Genomic DNA, 19,054 nt, shown 5'->3' with positions numbered 1-19,054 from the left:
GGATTCATATTGGACTATTTTAGGAGTTCTAAAAATATGGTTTTCCTTATTTGCATGACATAAATGCCCACATAGAAGATAGTTCTAGTAGTGAGTTTCTTTTTATATCCAAGTCTTGGTAGGGACGTTCTCATAAATCTATACTTCTATCTACTCTACTCTATAATTGCGAGTCATTTTCAGGCTCTCTACGTGGCTAAGGAAGAAGGCTCTAAGAAAAGAGAGCGGGGCCCCTACCAGAGGTGAACGTGGTGCCTGCGAGGCCGGGGAGCTAAAAAGTTGATGGGAGAGAGAGAGAGAGAGATAGATAGATTTTATTATCGTCCTCGGAGGTCAAATATGACCTATGGGACCAAAGTTACATGTGATGTAGTATGTGTATGGCTGATGAGAGAGAGAGAGAGAGAGAGAGAGAGAGCGAGCGCTTCGTCACTACCCTACTCCAGGTTTAAGCACTACATTGCCTCCCATCGATCACCCATCGTAGGTATTTTTGGTTCCCCGAGCCCAACAATTATTCCGATGAGTTTGCGCTATCCTAGATAGCTCCTTCCACCTTACAGTTGGCCACCTGACACTATCAATGCTCCAACACTTCATCATCTATTATAGTTTATTTTCAAAAGAATCAAAGACACTGCAGGCTAAGGAAGCACACATATGTTCTATAAGCTGAAGCTAATGTGTTATACCCCGCGTGCTTCTGCAACCTCAGATCAAGCAATTTTTTACCTTATTGCAGTTGTATAAAATCTGAATATGAGTTCTCATGACTTAGCACCACCTCTATTGATCTGGTTTTCTTGCAAGTTTGCACTCAGATACTTTCCTGGGATTTATATAGTGCTACGTTGTTTTGTCAGAATACATTGCTATGTCGAGCATGATGCATTTTTTTGCAATGCTTGAATAAGTATGTATGCAAAATGAGCAATCTGGAGGATGCACCAAGCATCTTTTGCAAGTAATTGATGCTTGAAATCTGCTTATTGCAAAGATTTTAGAGATCGAATATATGGCATGCTTTCATATGTGCATTGGAAGTGACTTAGGTGAAGCATGTATCCTTACTTGGCTAAGCATTTATTTTCCTTGAAGTTAAAAACACAAAAAATTGGGTAATCTTTAATAATACGAGCTCGGAGGATCCGCCTACAACGGGTCTCGCTCGCTCTTACTCAATGGGCCAATCCTGAATATTTTCTCAGGGGGGAGGGGGAGAGATAAGATGCAAAAAAAAGGGACACTTATTATTAGCGGAGAGAGATAGAGAGGTAGAGAGAGAGAGGGAAGAAGGCTCACCACATGGCCAAGGAAGAAGGATTTAAGCAAAGAAGAGTGGGTTGGGAGGCCTACAAGAGGTGAACCAGCTGCTTGCAAGGCTAGGGAGGTGAAGAGCCGAGGGGGTGTTGAAATCCCAAGAGAGAGACTGAGGCTGTTCGCACAATAGCAAATGCAGTAATTGTTAGAACACCTATTAGAGAGAGAGAGAGAGAGAGAGAGAGAGAGAGAGAGAGAGAGAGAGAGATTCACGAGCCATAACGTCACTAGCCTACTCCATGTTTGAGCACTCCAAACTGCAAGGCTTTGTCCATACGTCAACTCCCCCTCTTGCTACCTTGCCTCTCATCGATCACCCATCATAGGCATCCAAGCAATTATTCCCGCCAGTCTGTATAATCCCAAATAGCTCCTTCCACCCTATAGTTGGCAACCCGACTCCAACATTTCACCATCCGTTATAGTTTATTTTCAAAAGATTCAAAGACATTTGTTATCCCTAGCATTGCTAGGGAAGCAATGCTAAGGAAGCACACATTTGTTTTATAAGCTCAAGCTACTGTGTTACACCCACGTGCTTCTGCAACCTCATATCAAGCAAATTTTTGCCTTATTGGAGTTGTACCAAATCCAAATCTAAGTCTCATGACTTAGCACCACATTTTGCAATTTTGCACTCAGATACTTTCCTAGGATTTATGTAGTGCTACATTGTTTTGTCAGTATACATTGCAATCTCAAGCATGATGCATTTTTTTTTCAATGCTTGAATAAGTATGTATTCAAAATGCAGCAATCTGGAGGATGCACGAAGCATTTTTTGCAAGTAATTGATGCTTGAAGTGTACTTATTGCAAAAAATTTAGAGATAGAATATATAGCAAGAGTTTTTCTTTTGTTAAGCTTAGTTATGACCCAAACTTTTGCCTTTTCTTTTTCCCAAAACAAAGTATCTTGTGAGATACCAGCTAATGAGACACTTTGGCAAACCTTATTTGATTTGCTAGCAAGTAAATTACTATGAAGATGCTATGTCAATAGTATCCACTTTTAGGTAGTGTATACTCGTGGAGACACAGCTGAATCATGTATCCTTACTTGGTTGACCATTAATTTCCTCTGGATAAAAAATTCAAAAATCGGGTAATCTTTAATGATACAAGCTTGTGCGACCCGACTACGATGGGTCTTGCTCGCTCTTACTCAATGGGTCAATCTTGTACAGTTTCTCGAAAGGGGGAGAGGGGGGGGGGGGGGGGGGGGGGGGGGGGGGGGGGGGGGGGGGGGGGGAGGAGAAGAAGAAGAAGAAGGATAAGACACAAATTTTAAATGATGTAGCAACAATCACAGGGGACCTCCCAGATCTACCTAGCGAGCCTTGAGTTCAAGACCTATTCAAGTCTACAATTGTAATGGGTATAGAAAGATTGTTCAAGTTTCCTCTTCTTATGAGAAGAGCATGGTAAATAATCTCAAGAGACTTCAGATCTATGCCCTTAGTTTTGAGCGCAAGACCAGCTACTCAAAGAAGGAAGTGAAATACCAATTGATGAAAGAGAGAGAGAGAGAGAGAGAGAGAGAGAGAGAGAGAGAGAGAGAGAGAGAGAGAGAGAGAGAGAGAGAGAGAGAGGTGGTAATCTTGGCATCAAAGGCGGTGCTACATTGATCTAGGATGCAACCACTATTGACGGTGATGTATGGTGGGACATCACTGCCGCCAATAGTTGTGGCACAGCCCAAGCGAGGCTCATCACACCATTAACAACACAAGTAGAAGTCATCCAACAATCATGCGGAGTGTTTGGGACGCTACTTATTGATCAATGCGGCCTCCGAATTCCTCTCTAGACGTTCAATATTTCTCTCTACCTCTGTCCCCTTCCGTAGTGCATGCTAGCTTGCAGCCACAATCTCTCTCTCTCTCTCTCTCTCTCTCTCTCTCTCTCTCTCTCTCTCTCTCTCTCTCTCTGTGTGTGTGTGTGTGTGTGTGTGTGTGTGTGTGTGTACACATTGAAGTGAACGTACAAAGCATTACAAATTTGAGTTGTTGTCTATTATCAGCACATTCTGCTATAATTTGAACCTCCAATTCTGATCATTTTCTAATAGTTTTAGGGTTAATAGCTTGCGATAAGTAGCACTATGGGCCAAGTGCATTAGTGTCTAGGGATTATTTAACTTGGTGTAAGCTTTCAACAAATGAATCAAGGTCCATTTATTTACTCTATCATGGCAAGCCTAATTCAGGCTTGCCACATGGTTGCAAGTAGGGTAGTGGGCCGAGAACTTGATGTGCAATAGGCCGAGGAGGAAGGAAACAAGTGATTAGCAAACGGGGAGAGCCAAAAAGGCAAGCGAAGAGAGAGAGAGAGAGAGAGAGGGGGGGGGGGGGGGGGGGGGGGGGGAGGAGGGGGGGAAGAGTTTTTAGAGACTGAACATGGTTGATTTCCCGATGACTTCTTTCTTATTTGCACACTCATGCACTCACATGGAACCTTACTATGATGATACATTGTGCAAAAGTATGCCATAGCATCAGGGTCGAAGTGCAATATAGAAAAATCGAGATTGATCTCCCTCTCAAAAAGTGACTCATTTGATCCTGCAATGTGGTCCGGAGAGATAGTATCAAAAGGTAAGATATTCCATCACTTTAGATGTGAGTCACAAGCAAAAATTACTTGGGTCATGGAGAAGATAAGGAGAAAGATGCATAAATGGGAGTATGTGCTTCTTCCCTTCTTGGGCACAGTGAAAGTGATCAACTCATTCATGCTCCCATATATAGATTTCAATGGTCCGCTGCTTAAGGTGGCTGGTAAAAGATTCATGTGGAAGAGCAACACCAAAGACTCGACGCCCTAGCAGTGGGCTAGCTAGGAAACAGTTGTGAGACATACCAAGCAAGGAAATCTTGGGATTCTCAGCCCTAATATCCACGTGGAGGCCCAGTGTGCGAAGTTCATGGTTGCACTAGCAAAAGATTCTTGTGGAAGAACAACACCAAAGACTCGACGCCCTGGCAGTTGGCTAGCTAGGAAACTGTTGTGAGATCTACCGAGCAAGGCAATCTTGGGATTCTCGTCCCTAGTATCCACGCGGTGGCCTAGTGTGCGAAGTTTGTGGTTGCACTAGCAAAGCAAGATCAATCTTGGGATATTATGTCAAAGGACATGATAGATAGTGCCAAGCTTTACTCGCAAGGTGGTCATTGGAAAGAGCTAGGGCACACAACAAACTACTTGCCCCTCAGTGGCTAGCCTGAACCTTGGGGCTATGACGGGTGCGCTCGCTCAAAAATGCAACAGAGCAATGGAGTCTTTGGAGTGGGTGAACTTGCAAGGTATTATCACAATTCTGCAACTCGTTGGTCCCCCCCAGCTACTATCAAAGGCGGGAAGCATCCATTTGAACCCTTATGGAGGGAAGCTGCTAGAAAGATAAATAACAAAGGTATCCGACGTCTGGGCCAACTATGGGATTACAACAATAATTTGTGGAAAAGGACAAACCAAATGTTCCCCAGTACAACCTTAATGGGACGGAGAGACTACTGATAAGTAGATCCCTTGAACGGCTTGACATCTGGTGTCTTCCTAGTTGTGAGTCTGAGTTTCTATGGAAAGCATGGTGACGGCGTAAGGATCGACACTTCGGTAAGCCTCAAACCAAACAGGTATACCACACATTGATGGTATCAATGGAGTGGTTCTTTCCATTGAACAAATAGTGGGGCATGAGCTGGCCAAAATCAAGATGGGTGGCGATCACCAAGAACATCTAGTGCTCACAATGGCCCCTTGATATATATGAAGGTCTTCCTTTGGAAGGTACTATGGGAGCCCTACTGATTGGGGTGAAGATTATAGCCAAGGGGATTTGCCTAGATAGATTCTCTCAATGCAGAATGGCTAGCAAAGACCTCTCCCACCCTTTCAAGGAATGCCTTGTGATCAACGATCTGGCGGGTAAGATATGCAAATGGGCTCAAAGATCCTAGAAGATAGGTTTCTTTAAGAATGATATTTTTTTGGTATGGAAGGTTTCAAAGGCCAAGAGCTACTTATTGCAACATAAATAGTTAGATTTTGCTACTTCAAATAGGTCTGGAAGCCTAGGAACTATCGGGTATTTGATAACACAATGGAATCAACCAGCTTCACAGAGATAATACAAAAAACAGAGATACAATCTTAGCCTTCGGGAAATGTAAGAGCTATGAGGAATGGAACAGGATAATTGGTACCGATCCCCATAGATAAGGGCACGGGCCCTTCCTTGCCAAGGGGTGGCTCCCCTATCAGTCGATGTATTTATGGTCGCTTGAAGATGCCGTGGCTCAGTATGAGCATGGCGATAATCTGTAATTTTTTGAGGCTATCAATATAATCTACTCACCATTGTGAATTTTGCACCAAAAAAATAAATTTTGCCTTATTTATTTTCAGAGATAAGGTCTCACAAGTGTAGACTCTTTTGACACACACACACACAAACACACACACACACACACATGCATATACATACAGACACATGCACAAGTATATACACACATGTATATACATACACATCTAGGTACACACACACACACACACACACATGTACATCCTTACACCTAGGTATGTACATAGACATATACATACTTACATGCATATATAGATACACATAGACGTTAGAAAGTGAGAATAGAGAAATAAGAGATATAGTTTGTGTCTCTATATGTGCTCATACGCCAGCTTGAGAAAATGTATAGCATTGGCCATTCAAAACCATTAGTAAGAGCGAGCAAGACGAGTCACGCGAGCTCGTACTATATGTAACATAAAATTTTCAAGGAAGGAGAGGGCTCCACTTATCACTCATTTGTTCATTTTAAAGAAAACCTTGCAAAACATCTAATGTGAAATGCAAAAGTGAAGGGTAAAATTCAAATGCAAAAAAACGTGAATGGTAAGATTATAGAAAATGAAAAGCCTTTTGACAATTTAAAGTCAAAAGACTCTCTACTTTTCATAAAATAAATATACTAGTTTAAAAAACATTAATTTTAGTGAAGATTTTGTTATTTAATGGAAATTTGATTTTTGATATATATATTTCAGTTTATCTTTTCAAGTCGCTCATTTCAAGACCAATATTGATCTTTTTTAGGATTTTGTGCAAGTTTGTATTTCTTTAAAGAGGTAGAGAAAAAGGAGAAAGCTCATATGTCCATGCATTGAAGGGGGGGGGGGGGATCTTGTTTTGAGGACAAGCATGCAAATGAAAGGGTTGTTATCCATGTTATTGACACACACACACACATACACACCCACACACACACACACACACACACACATAGAGTGAATGCAATGAAAGGGTTGTTATCCACATTATTAACCATGAAAGAGAGAGAGAGAGAGAGAGAGAGAGAGAGAGAGAGAGAATTTATTGTTGAGCTCATTAGGAGTCCGTCTCACAGGGACACGCTTGCCCTTCAAATTTTTAAGAGATTATGATTTACTTGGTATTATAGTGTATTTTTCAAAGGGTAACTAACAATTTTCACCCATAAGAAACGGACAAAATGTCTTGAAATGGGTAAAATGCTTGTAAAAAACAATACTGACATTGACACTCCAAATGGGGAGAGAGATTGCCCAATTGATGGACCTTCTACCAGTTTGGGACTTCTTTTTCTTTTTACTTTTAAGAGTTAAACTATGGCCCACGTTTAAAAATCTATTAATTCTATAAAAGTTGACAGGCAAGGATTCCTATCAAATAATCAAAGAGAGAGAGAGAGAGAGAGGACAAATTTTCATGGCAAGGAGAAGAAGGAGAGAGAAAGAGAGAGCAAAATGTTTAAGGGTGTAGGAACAATCTAAAGAAACATTAAAGTTCTACACGGCAAGTCTTCAATAACTGAATACCTATAGGGAGGAGGAGGAGGAGGAGAGAGAGAGAGAGATTGCCCAATTGATGGACCTTCTACCAGTTTGGGACTTCTTTTTCTTTTTACTTTTAAGAGTTAAACTATGGCCCACGTTTAAAAATCTATTAATTCTATAAAAGTTGACAGGCAAGGATTCCTATCAAATAATCAAAGAGAGAGAGAGAGAGAGGACAAATTTTCATGGCAAGGAGAAGAAGGAGAGAGAAAGAGAGAGCAAAATGTTTAAGGGTGTAGGAACAATCTAAAGAAACATTAAAGTTCTACACGGCAAGTCTTCAATAACTGAATACCTATAGAGAGGAGGAGGAGGAGGAGAGAGAGAGAGAGGAGAGAGAGAGAGAGAGAGAGGAGAAGGGTTTTACTTTCTCTCCTTCAACCTTGCACTCATCTATCATTTTCTGCATGTGGGTGTATGAACCATCTAGAAAAATCTCCTGTTGTTTACTGATGTTCGCACCGTTGTAGTATCCCATGCAATCCATGAGCACTTTAAACTTTGCCTGGTAAATTCTGCACTATTCCAGCTTTAGGTGATTTACCTGCACAAAAAAGTGGGAGAAGAATGTGGTTCTTTTTGCTGACCTGAGCTGACTCTGGTTCAGCTGGGGAATAGGGGGGAGGGACCACCACATTGATTCAGAAGACCTTATCTGTCTGTTGTATTTTGATTCCCAATTGATTCTAATAAGGCTTTTGTATCTGTTCTGTGCAGCCCACGGGTATTTAATCAGGTCTCACCCCTTAGATACAACTTCTAGGGGTCCAAAGAATACCGTAAACCAGGGTATGTTAGTGGTTCCCTTATTCCCTCTAAAATGGGATTTATGGATTTCTCGAAATAACGAGGCCCATTCTTCATCCGGATGCTCCATTGCTTTGAGGATGAGCTTTACAGGTAGTTTGTCTGCCCACAATTTGAAGTTGGTGAGGCCAAGTCCCCCTTGATCTTTAGGAAGGCAGCAAACTTCCCAGCTAGCTTTAGCTAGCCCTTTTTTACGGGGGTCCCCGGACCAAAGAAAGTTCCTGCAAATTTTGGTTAGGTCTTTTAATTGACAATTAGGGGGTCTGAACATATCCAGCAATGTAGTGCTTTATAACTACAGTCCTACCCGCCAAGTTAGCTTGAAAACCCATCCATCTATTGAGCTTGCTATGGAATTAATCCTGACCCACTGCCACCTTTGAGCCATTGTTATCCTGAATCCAAAGGGGATCCTTAGTAGTCTGAACAGGACTCCATCCTGAATGATTGCGCATCCTTGCTCTTCCACCCACCTAGGCAACGGGGACCTTGAGGCTCTAATCCCTGTTTTGGTGTGGTTGATTTTGGACCCTGAGGCTGTGCAGAAGGTATTGAGGCATTCCCAAAAGGCTTTCAGAGAGGTGTCGTCATTTTGCAGTAGTCCATTAGTGTCGTCAGCAAATTGAGATAGACACTGCTGGTTCCTGTTAGGCAGCTTGATACCTCTTAGGCTTCCTTGTTGCATTTGATCTTTTACCAACCAATTTAGGGAGTCAGCTGAGGTGGTGAATAGCAGAGGAGCCAAAGGACATCCCTGCCTGACCGATCTACAAAGGGGGAACGCTTCTGACAATCCATTGTTAATAGCTACTCAGGCTTCGGCATTACCTAGCAAAGTTTGCCCAAACCTTACAATCCTGGGCCCAAACCCCATCATAATTAGACATTCCAAAGTCTGTCATAAGCTTTGTCAAAGTCGACCTTGATGAAGACGTATTCTTGAGCCGATTCTTCATCATATTCTATTCCTTCCCACATTGCTATCACAGCTTCCAGGAGCCGACGTCCTTTGATAAATGCTTTCTGCTCAGAGCTCAACCATTCAGCAAGGGCTGGGGCAATTCTGAGGACTATGGCTTTGGCAAAAAAATTGTATGAGGCATTTAGCATTGTCAACGCTCTCCGGTTTGATAGTATTTCCTTAGGGCCTTTTTTATGTAGCAGCTTGATGATCCCAGTGGAGAGTTGAATCGATAGGGCTCCATACTTAATAGCTTCTTGCCAAACCATGAGGAGGATAGGTGCTAACACATTTCTAAACGTTTGGTAGAACTCAGCAGGGACGCCATCAATGCAAGGTGTTTTCTTCAGTTTAAGAGCATCTATGGCCCTTTTAATTTCTCCTAAAGAGAGCTCTGAGTCTAGTTGGGGACTCAGATGAGGAGGGATCACTCGTTTCCTACAGCTCCTAATAATACTTCTCGCCGGCATGACTGACTCATCATGAACTTCTGGAGGGCTGAATAACTGAGCGTAGTGGTCTCTGGCCACTTCAAGGTTTTCCTCCTCATATGTGGTTGTCCCTCTGGTCCCTACTAGCATTGGGACCAACTCTCTTTGATGCTTCTTTCTGAGGCTTTTGGACCTTGCTTTGGATGGTTTGTCCACTTTCCTTGCCCACCATTCTCTAAAGAATGCTTCGGTGTCTTGTAGTGTAATTTCTTCTTCAGTCTTGAGTTGATATCGAAGGGTGGTTATTTTGTTCTGCACTGCCAGGCCCTCCTTACTACAGGCTTCGAGTTCTATAAGTTCATTATAGATAGAGTCCTTCCTTTTTCTTCGAATCTCTGTCACCTTTTTCCTAAAAAAGATCAACGAGTGTTGAGTGTTGGTGATCGCCAGCTTCTAAGCTTTTACTGGTGTGATTCCCTTAGAGAAAGCTTGCACCCAAATAGCTTTTATGCATTTCTGGACCTCCCCTAACCGAAACAGTCATGGGTTTGTGTGAAACCAATGGTTCCTTATCTTGTTGCATTTGTTGTCCAGCGTGATGACTAACGGGAAGTGGTCAGACATACACGAGGTGGTTCTAGTAGCAGCTTTGACCCTATTAAATTGTCTAGCCAGAGGAGTACTAACATAACATCTATCAAGTCTAGCCTTTCGAGCAAGGCTCCTTCTCGAGTAATTTTGCCAGGTGAATTCTCCCTGTGTTCCTATGTCTAAAAGGTCCAGCTGTTCCTTCAAGTTTACCCATTCTTGTTTATCGGCACCCCCCACTATTTGCCCCTTCATAAGGTACCTATCCTCCATAGACTCTACCATATTAAAGTCCCCCATCAGAATGGTATGTCCCTTGCTTTGAGCGATTTGTCTCCATAGCTTGGTCCTGTCTCTAACCGAACCCCCTGCATAGATTGAAATCAACAGAAAGGTGATGGGAGCCTCGATGTAAAGTGCAACCCGATACTCTCCTATTGACGACGGTGTTTGATTAATTTTCTAGTTCAATGGAATGCCCAAGGCCGTTCCTCCTGAACCTCTGTTGCGCGAGGAGTGGACCCACTGAAGTTCCTTGGATATCAATTGAAGCCTTTGCTCCATCCAGCTCTTGTCCTGTAATTTTGACCTCCTGTAGCCCATTCACGTCTACAGGGTAATTCCGAGTCCAAGCTTAATCTTCTTTGCTTTGTTGGAGTCGGTCAATCCCTTTATATTCCACAAAAGCAGCTTCATTTATTGCTTCTTCTGTCTTTCATGTTCTTTGTCTAAGCCCTTGGTGAGGGCTGAGTTACTGAGTTATGACTCCTCTTATTGTCTTTTTGTGCTTCCATTGGGTTGGCATCGAGTTTGGGAGGGAAAATCACTTTTCCCAAACGAGAGGCGAGCATCGAAAGGAAGTGGCACCAAGTGCGTGGAAAATCAAGGATTTCTATCCATACGGGGCACTTATGAGGAATTAGGCTTTGATAGTCCTTGGCCTGCTTCTAGACAGCTTGCATGTCGAGGGGCCACATTCTCCTTGTTCGGTTCTATGCTGCTAGATGCTTTATTGAGGTCAATGGCAGAGCCTCTGTTAGTTTTGTTGACTTGCACTTCTAACAGTGACTCTGTGTCTTGCTCCTCTTTTGAGTCCTACCCAATCGAATCTGCCACCTCTGAATCTTCCCATTCAAGAAGTGAGGCTAGGAGCGGAGCGCATACCTGTTGACCTGTCTAGGTTTAGCTCTATCATTCGAGGGCTTTTCTACAGTTGGCCGTGTGGTTCTATTGTTCTGCTCGGACCCTGCTGTCTGCTGGCGGTGGTGCTTGTTACTGACTATCGCTTTTTTCCTGAACCTTTGGGGTCGGTTCTGGTTTAGGGTTTTTGATCGGGCAGTAACGAACAAAGTGCCCTTTCGTTCCACGATGAAAACATGCGTTTGGTAAGTACTTGTATATCAAAGGTTGTTCAAAGACTTCTCCATCATCTAGGGCGATGATCATTGCTTGAGGGAGTTCCTCAGAGATGTCAATCTCCATCAGGGCTTGCGAGTGCCAAGAGGGGATGTATTCTCTACGTGGGTGTCCTCCTAGGACCTTGCCTAGTTGCGTACCCATCGCCTTCATGTGATTATGAAAGTGCAAGGGCAGGTTAGGGAACTCCACCCACACCGAGAAGAGTGATAGTGCGTCTCTCTCAACGTTGTACTCCTTGTGCCATTTGAATAGGCATAGAGGGGAGGAGCGCAAAAGCCACTGACCCGAGCTTAAAACCCTAAAGGCCATGTCTGCGTTCTTGAAAACGAATACGTATTGGTTTTCGTGCAAAGGCCTGTATTGTCTTTACTTCCGCCCCTATCACCCCCCATTGATTCCTAATTCAACCTCTCAGCACTTCGGCAAGTGGACAAGGTCCAACTAGAAGACCTATGAGGGCTCTGCTCTCTAAATCGTTTTGGGTTTTGCGAACTTGAATAAAATGACCAGAGGCATACCGTCTGAAGTCTTGCCAAAGCCTCCTGCATGATGGCCTCTACTTCCTCTGGGTTGAGACTCAACGGCAACACTAGAGGCGGGTGCAGTGGCAATGCCTTCAACAGCCCCAAAATGTACCCCTGCTCTGCTGGTGTGTTGGTAGAGGGTGACTCTGTAGAACTTGGCATCTTGCCTCGCTTGTCTCGCCGCTTGAAGCTTGTTGAGACTTTCATACAGCAGTTGATCGTCGTTGCAGTGAAAAGGCCCCAAATGGTTGAAGTGAGACTTATCGAGTAGGTGAATCTCGTTTACTTCACTTGCATGGGCGGCCGTGGAGTTGAGGTGCACTAGAGTGTGATGTGGAAGTCCGCTTGTCATCCAAATGTTGGGGGTTCTCGCATTGGGGTTGAGAGCGAGTGAGATGACCGGCGAGGTCATCTCACTGGGCAATGGGCGAGAGCAAGGGCGATGAAGGTACCCCATCACTAACTTCTAGGGCTTCTCTCACAAATTCCTCTCATCATTTTTCATTATTGTGAGAATTTCAAAACTTCTTGTGAAGGGGAGCTACGCTTTTCTACCTTGAGTCACAAAAGAGTCTTGAAAACCGGTTTGGCATTGTCATCGTGATACTCGAAAAAGATATCATATTATAATTCAAAGATTGATATTCTTGAAGACGAGCAAAAAGATTGAATGATCATTTTAAAAAAAACAATGCCAGAATTTAAAAAAAAACAATGCCAGAATTATAATGACCCACTTCCACACATAAAACTTCTTGTGAATTAACTGACAAAATGCTTTTTACGTAAGAGGCATGCTACACATTTTCAGTTCTTGTAAAACTTTCATGTGTAAATGTGATGCTGTTGCCAGAGACGGCAGGCGTTGCCATCATTCCAGGCAATGGCATTGAAATTTGTCAGGCTCAAGTACTCCCTTGCAAAACGACCTTTGGGTCCCTTAGGCTGCCTACAATGATGACTAATTCATGGCTTTGACAGGGGGTACAATGACTCCCACTCAAGCACACATCCTGTCCAACTTCGTCTTCTCGCCTTGCGCTTGCGCCATGCTCCCCTAGCCATGATGCTGAGGAGAGCCCAATGGTGTATTGTGATTTGAAGCCCTTGCCTCCTGCATGAAAGGATGCACCTGCTGCTGCGATAGCATCATTAGAGGTGGAAAGCTCGGATTGCGCGCCACGTTGCCCAGCCTCGCCGATCCAAAGATTGATGCCACACGCTCCTGCTCCTGCTGCTGCTGCTCCAAAAGGAGTTGCTGGTGTTGCCCTTGCCCCCGTGCAGCGAAAGCCGCCGCAGCTATTAGGTTTTGATGCTGGCAATACTCAAGAGGCAGGGCATCAAGAAGGTCATCTTTAAGCTCTGGCGGCGGCGATGGCTCGGTATCACCGCCTACAGCAGTCGGTAGATAGTAGCCAGTATTTTGGTAGGTTGGAAAGGAAGGGGGGAACAGTTGGGGAGTGTGTGTAGGGAGCAGCAACGGGGTAAGCGTTGTCGTCGAACGCGAAGAGGAGGGGTAGACTTCGCTGGAAGCAGGGGATGCAAAGGGTGAGGGCATGAAAGAGATGGAGCTTGTAGGGGTGGGGGTGGCTGTTGTGGGATGATGATGTGGAGAGAAGAGGCTACCATGGCTATTGTTGCTTGCCGGCTGGTGGCGAGGCGATGCGGTTGTGCTGCAATCACCGCCGCGCGAGTCAAGGTATGCTCCCACATCAAGGGGTTGTAGGCTGAAGATTCCATTTCCAACTGACATGAGACCACCCATCCCACTACTATTCATTGCACCTCCAACTCCACCCATAGAATTTAGACCTACTGCTCCACTCCCACCGCCGCCGCCACCTACACCCAGCATATTTCCTCCACCTGATAGACTGCATGCCCCTCCTGATACACTTCCCATGAGACCGCTAATCCCTGACAGGCTACCTCCTGAGAAAGACACTCGTCCGGCCGACAATTGCCGCAATGCACCTCCGGTCGGAGCCTGCCGAACAAATCACAGAGAAGCGAAGAGAATGTAACGGCTGGCTGCAAGAATTTCAGCTCAGGCATGCAATGCAACAAATTCCTACAGGATGAAAAGTGCAGTGAAAGAAAACCTTTCTAAATTCTACTACACACAAATATAGTACAGGCGCATGTAGCAGGGCATGAATGACATTGAGCAGAAGGCAGGTGATAGACGTGACTGAAGCTACAGGAAAAGCTCTCACAAGACACGCTAACTTTTATGGTAGCGGTTATTGGGTGACATACCTGCGTCCTGTATGTCGTTCCATCCTCTTCTACCGTCCACCCAGCCTCTGCCGCCAAGCAGCGCAGCACCTCATTAATGTCAGCCCGCGGTGCCAGATTGTAGCCGCCATACTTCCTCAGCCCCTGAAAGATCTTTGTAGTAATGGACCTTCGATTGCGCTCCCTTAACTTCGTCTTCTCCTTCTCGCTCGCGCTCAGCTTTCCCATGGAAGACTTCATAATAACACAGAATCAACAAGTTGTTAGCCCTCCTTGGCGCCAGCTATAGGAGCAGCGCTGAGAAGGGGAAGAGCTGCAGCAGGGGCGGGCCAGCTCTAATCGATCGCTGGCGGCAAGCGAAGCTGCAGGTACAATGCATGCGAGGAGGGGGGGGCACATGGATGAACATGCAGCAGGGCGCCTGTGCATACGTGATGAGCATTAGCGATTAAGGATGAAGACGGGAGTACTCTTCTGTACATGCAGGGGCAGCGGGAGATGCAGAGAGCCGCCCGGCAAAGAGAAGAGGAGGAAGGGCATCGTAGAAGAGAAGCGAGAAACAGGGGATGCAGCAGGGCAAAGAGAGAGAGAGAGAGAGAGAGAGAGAGAGTAGGGCAATGCACAGGCAGGACCTGAGAGAGAGAGAGAGAGAGAGGAGAGACTAGTGAGAGAGTACTGTAGCTGTTGCTGCTAGCGATTGATTTTGATTGATAAAATGATGAGAGAGAGAGAGAACGAGGGGGAAGGGGGGGCAGCAGGGCAAACGAAAAGGATTTCTTCTTCCCCTTCTTTGGCTGTCCCTCTCTTCTCTCTCTTTTTCGGTTGCCCGTCATCTCTCCCAATCCATCCTTCAACACTAGACGGGAAGGAAGGTTCTGGTCTGGTCAGCACCATCATCAAATCACACCCTCCCCACCTCTCTCTCTCTCTCTCTCTCTAAAAGTTACCTGTAGGCTGTCTCTCACAACTTCACAAGTTGTCGCTCTCTATATGCTCTACTACTCTCTAGTGTCGGCCTGCCAGACTGACTGCCAGCACTGAGCAGTTTAGAATTCTCTCCTGAGTCCTCCTCTGTTCAGTGTTGTGTGTGTGTGTCCCGCGGGCCCTTGCGACGATTCCATCCTCATGATGAGTCGGAGTCCTACAGTCTAGTAGGGCGTCTGTGCCAGACTGTACTAGCTGAGCTAGAGCCTACTAGTGGGGCAGGGAGAGGGAGAGGGAGAGGGAGAGGGGGGCCGCTGGACGCTTGTGCCAGTACTGCAAAGAGTGTCATCTTGTTCGAATGGAGAGAGATTTTGAGTGAGACGCCACTAGACTCTACTCTACAGCCTACGCAGCTCCCACCGTCTCTCTCTCTATTCTCTGCAGTCTCTTCTGAAGGACCGCCCCGATTGACCGAAGGTTAGAGCATAGAGTCGTAACTTCTACACCAGAGAGAGAGAGAGAGAGAGAGAGAGATAGAGAGATCATGAGATGCTACAAGAAATCGGCAATGTGATGGCAGTGGGCACTAGTGTTGGAACATACCGATTATTTTATCCTTTTGGCTTAAAATAACAACTGGAATCGGGTAATTTTTCAACATTCTTCAAGTTGCCAAGCGGTATCAACATGCTGTTGCTTTGGTGTCCCTCGAAAAAAAGCCGTCCTTCGATGGGAGGACGCAGTTGGCCTCTCCATGAGTACGTGAGTGCACCACTTGGAGGACACGAAAGCTCGAGTGGTTGGGTAATTTACATCAGTGAACTTTGCATCCAGGCAGTTCGATTCTAAGAGGTCGAAGCCCTGTGGCACATCGGCCCTCTTCACACCCAATTGTGGCTTGCTTCCCACCCCACTTTTTGATACACATAGAAAAAGTTGCCTACTCGTGTTTCTTGCTACGCTCCACAACCAAAGCTGCGTCTTTTACTGCGGATTCGCGTGGACAAGAGCTTTTCAATGAGCACCTTGCCACTTGCTTCCATCCGGCGTGCAAGAGATTCAACTCGCCAAGTTAGGCGGACTCCTTTTGGGGGTTTTACCCCTATATCAATCTCAATCCAATCACATGAGCAAAATATATATATATATATAGTAGAAAAATGTGTCCATCGGAGAGGATAGAGGTGAGTGCAAGGCGTGCTAAGGGACGAGCAATGAATGAGAAGGACATAGCTTTTCGTGCATCTCATCATTCTCTTGGATCCCATCCCCCATGATCTTCAGGACCTCTGATCGTCTTCATCCCCTTGGAGCTCCAAGAGGCCTTGCATAATGGAATGGTCTCTACTGTGAGCAGAAATCCTAACTCTAGAAGCTCTGGTCAGAGTACCTTTCTTCCTTTATTTACCCAATCCTCTTTTCCATCCAATGCCCAACCCTCCCCCCCCCCCAAATTCAATGGATGTTGTTAATCAGTTCGCTAGTGGCCCTCTACAACAAGCTCATTGCCTTATCTACACCACGATTGCTTCCATACCTATGTTACACGCCCAAGGAGGTAACTACTCTGCTCAGGATCTGCTTTGTCCTCTTGGCATTCCTTCCGTCTCAAAAAATGGTGGTACTTTACGTAACGTTCCCTTTTTCATCTCAATAATAAGGGCTTTGTATTTCCTAACAGCGAGATTAGGGGGGATCAAGGAGGATTTCAGGTTGAAAATATACAAGATGACCTCAAAGTGAATGACAATCCTATCTTAGGTGAGAACATGAACCATTCCAACCCCCTATAGACAAAGGCCACTCTGTTTATAGAGAAGGTGATCAAGATGCTCCGAGTGAGGATTGTGATAATGACTTTGGGGAAGAAGGAATCATCATCCCTATTTAGGAGTTGGAGCAATGGCATCGCCAATTGCAGGACAGAGTGGTCATAGGCCTCTGCCATGGAGTTAGGCCCTCTCTGGAAAGCCAAGGCTTGAATATCTCAACAATGGGAAAATAAAAACATTAGGGTTACTCAGGTGCAGTATCTCCCTAATAGCCATTACCTCTTCTTTTTTGTTGACTTAGATACTACTTTACAAGTTGTTAGCCAGGGTCAATGGCTTATTAGAAAAAAAAAACCCCTTTTTGTGTTTAGCTGGTTCCCAGGCTTTAACCCTAGAGGTCCTTAACCTACTAAAGCTCCTGTTTGGGTAGACTTTCTTGAGCTTCCTATAGAGTTCTACTTTTGGCTAAAACCTATTGGAACTTGTGTTGGTAGAGTCCTTGGACAAAGATCAAGCGGTGGGATTAACCCTAAGTGGGATCCTCAATTATTAATTGAAGTTGACCTTAATTCTGATATTAAGATCCATCAGAGATTCTTTTGGAAAAAGTTTGCACGTGCAGAGAGTGCTCTATAAAAATGTGCATAATTTGTGTTTTCACTGTATGAAGCAAGGTCATTTTATCAATGATTGCCCTGACCTTAAACCTATTCTTGCCCAAGAAGAACTAATGCAGGATAATAATGAAGGTTTCTAACAGGTCCCAAAGAAGAATTCCTCCAAAGGGACTAAAGACAACAAATATTTTGCTTCCAGGAGCAGGAACAGCTTTAGTGCATAACTTTAGCAATTTTGCTCTCTTAAACTCTCTAATTGGAAGCTCTCTTGGCCACGTTGACCAAAACTTTTTCGACCTTTTCCCCATGAATAATGAGTACATCTTACGAGACGTATGAGGTGATCAACTCCGTAAGCTGCTCCACTTGAGTAGCGAGCAGTTGAACTCGAACGACCAATTTGCGAAATCGGTCATCAAACTTTTGGAGTTCATGGCACTTGACGTACTCCTTTGCTTCCGGTAAATTGTTGGTATCCTCCAAAATTTTGAGGACACTCTGAGGAGGAGGATTTGATTCCCTTGAGTAAAGTTCACAATCAAAATATGATTCTCAGGCAGCCCCATGTCCAAAGAGTCAAACATGGGGTCCATGAGGGATAGTTTGCTAGATCAAAATCATGAAATACCTTGAAGAGACTGCCAATTGAGAACAATTTCAAACTGCCTAAGACCCCCCATAATTGCAATTAATCAGCCTTGCAAATTTATTTGATAAATCGGAGATAATTGTTGATGTTGATGATGAAGTTATTGTGCTTGGTTGTGCCAAATAGAGACCGTCAAACCTTGGTAGTAATTTAAAAAACAAAGACGCAACCTTTAAAAGATCACTTTGTTACTTTGTCGAATTGTTGGCAAATCTTGTCAAAATCTTGTGAAGGACTTGATAAGTGGCTGACGACAAAGACAAAGCCGTGATTTGAATCTTCGATCGAATAAAAGTGTCCCTTCTGTCAACTTTTTTTTTAGGTTGACGGGGAACTTATAGTCTCAAGGTACTTCGAACTTCTCACTTGAATAATTTTTCTTCTATAGAAATCTGTACAGTGTCAGGCTTTGATGGCACAAGAGTTTGTGCGAACTCGCCCGTGTCGAGCTTGATTGTGTCCAAAACTATGTACTTGCCAAGCTTATTAATGGTGCGATTGTGGGGGCAGGTGGGCATGCACCCTTGATTTATTTTAGGGTGGCCAAGGTACCCTATATTGGCTGCCTGGGTTTGAAAAAGAGCTCCCCAAAGGCTATGGCAGCACACAGGAGAGAAAGAGAGAGAGCGAGAGAGAACTCGCAGGGTATGCAGAATTTGGCACTGCCACAGAAACGAGAAAGGGCCCAGACGCTAGAGTGAACCCATAGAGGGTCTCGGCACTCCATTTGGTGTGGGTCACTCCGCCTCGTTTTGTGTGAGTTAGCCTTCTCTCCCTTGTTGTGCTCAGCCAATTCTCCTCACTTCTTCTTCTTCCCCACTCCATGACATGCAAGAGCATGCAAAAGGCATGCAAAAGCTTCCCAAAACTTAAGAACACCCCCTCTTTTCCCCCCCAAAACTAAGAGCTTTGA

General features: G+C 44.7%; 1 protein-coding gene across 1 annotated transcript; it reads right to left on the bottom strand.

Annotated features, from left to right (window-relative positions):
- Window positions 1-12,683: 12,683 nt before the first annotated feature.
- On the bottom strand, window positions 12,684-15,018 carry LOC147422302 (uncharacterized). The gene is made up of 2 exons (XM_086503469.1): window positions 14,201-15,018; window positions 12,684-13,928 (listed from the first exon to the last, which is right to left on the bottom strand). Exons 1-2 carry the CDS (start codon window positions 14,417-14,419, stop codon window positions 12,999-13,001), a joined length of 1,149 nt encoding a protein of 382 aa, XP_086359595.1. The 5' UTR covers window positions 14,420-15,018; the 3' UTR covers window positions 12,684-12,998.
- Between the last annotated feature and the right edge of the window lie 4,036 nt (window positions 15,019-19,054).

The sequence above is a fragment of the Adiantum capillus-veneris genome, chromosome 27, assembly GCF_014529385.1.
Source record: "Adiantum capillus-veneris isolate H3 chromosome 27, ASM1452938v2, whole genome shotgun sequence".
Taxonomy (NCBI): Eukaryota; Viridiplantae; Streptophyta; class Polypodiopsida; order Polypodiales; family Pteridaceae; genus Adiantum; species Adiantum capillus-veneris.
The sequence above is the reverse complement of the archived record's forward strand: the minus strand, read 5'-3'. Positions and strand labels throughout refer to the sequence as shown.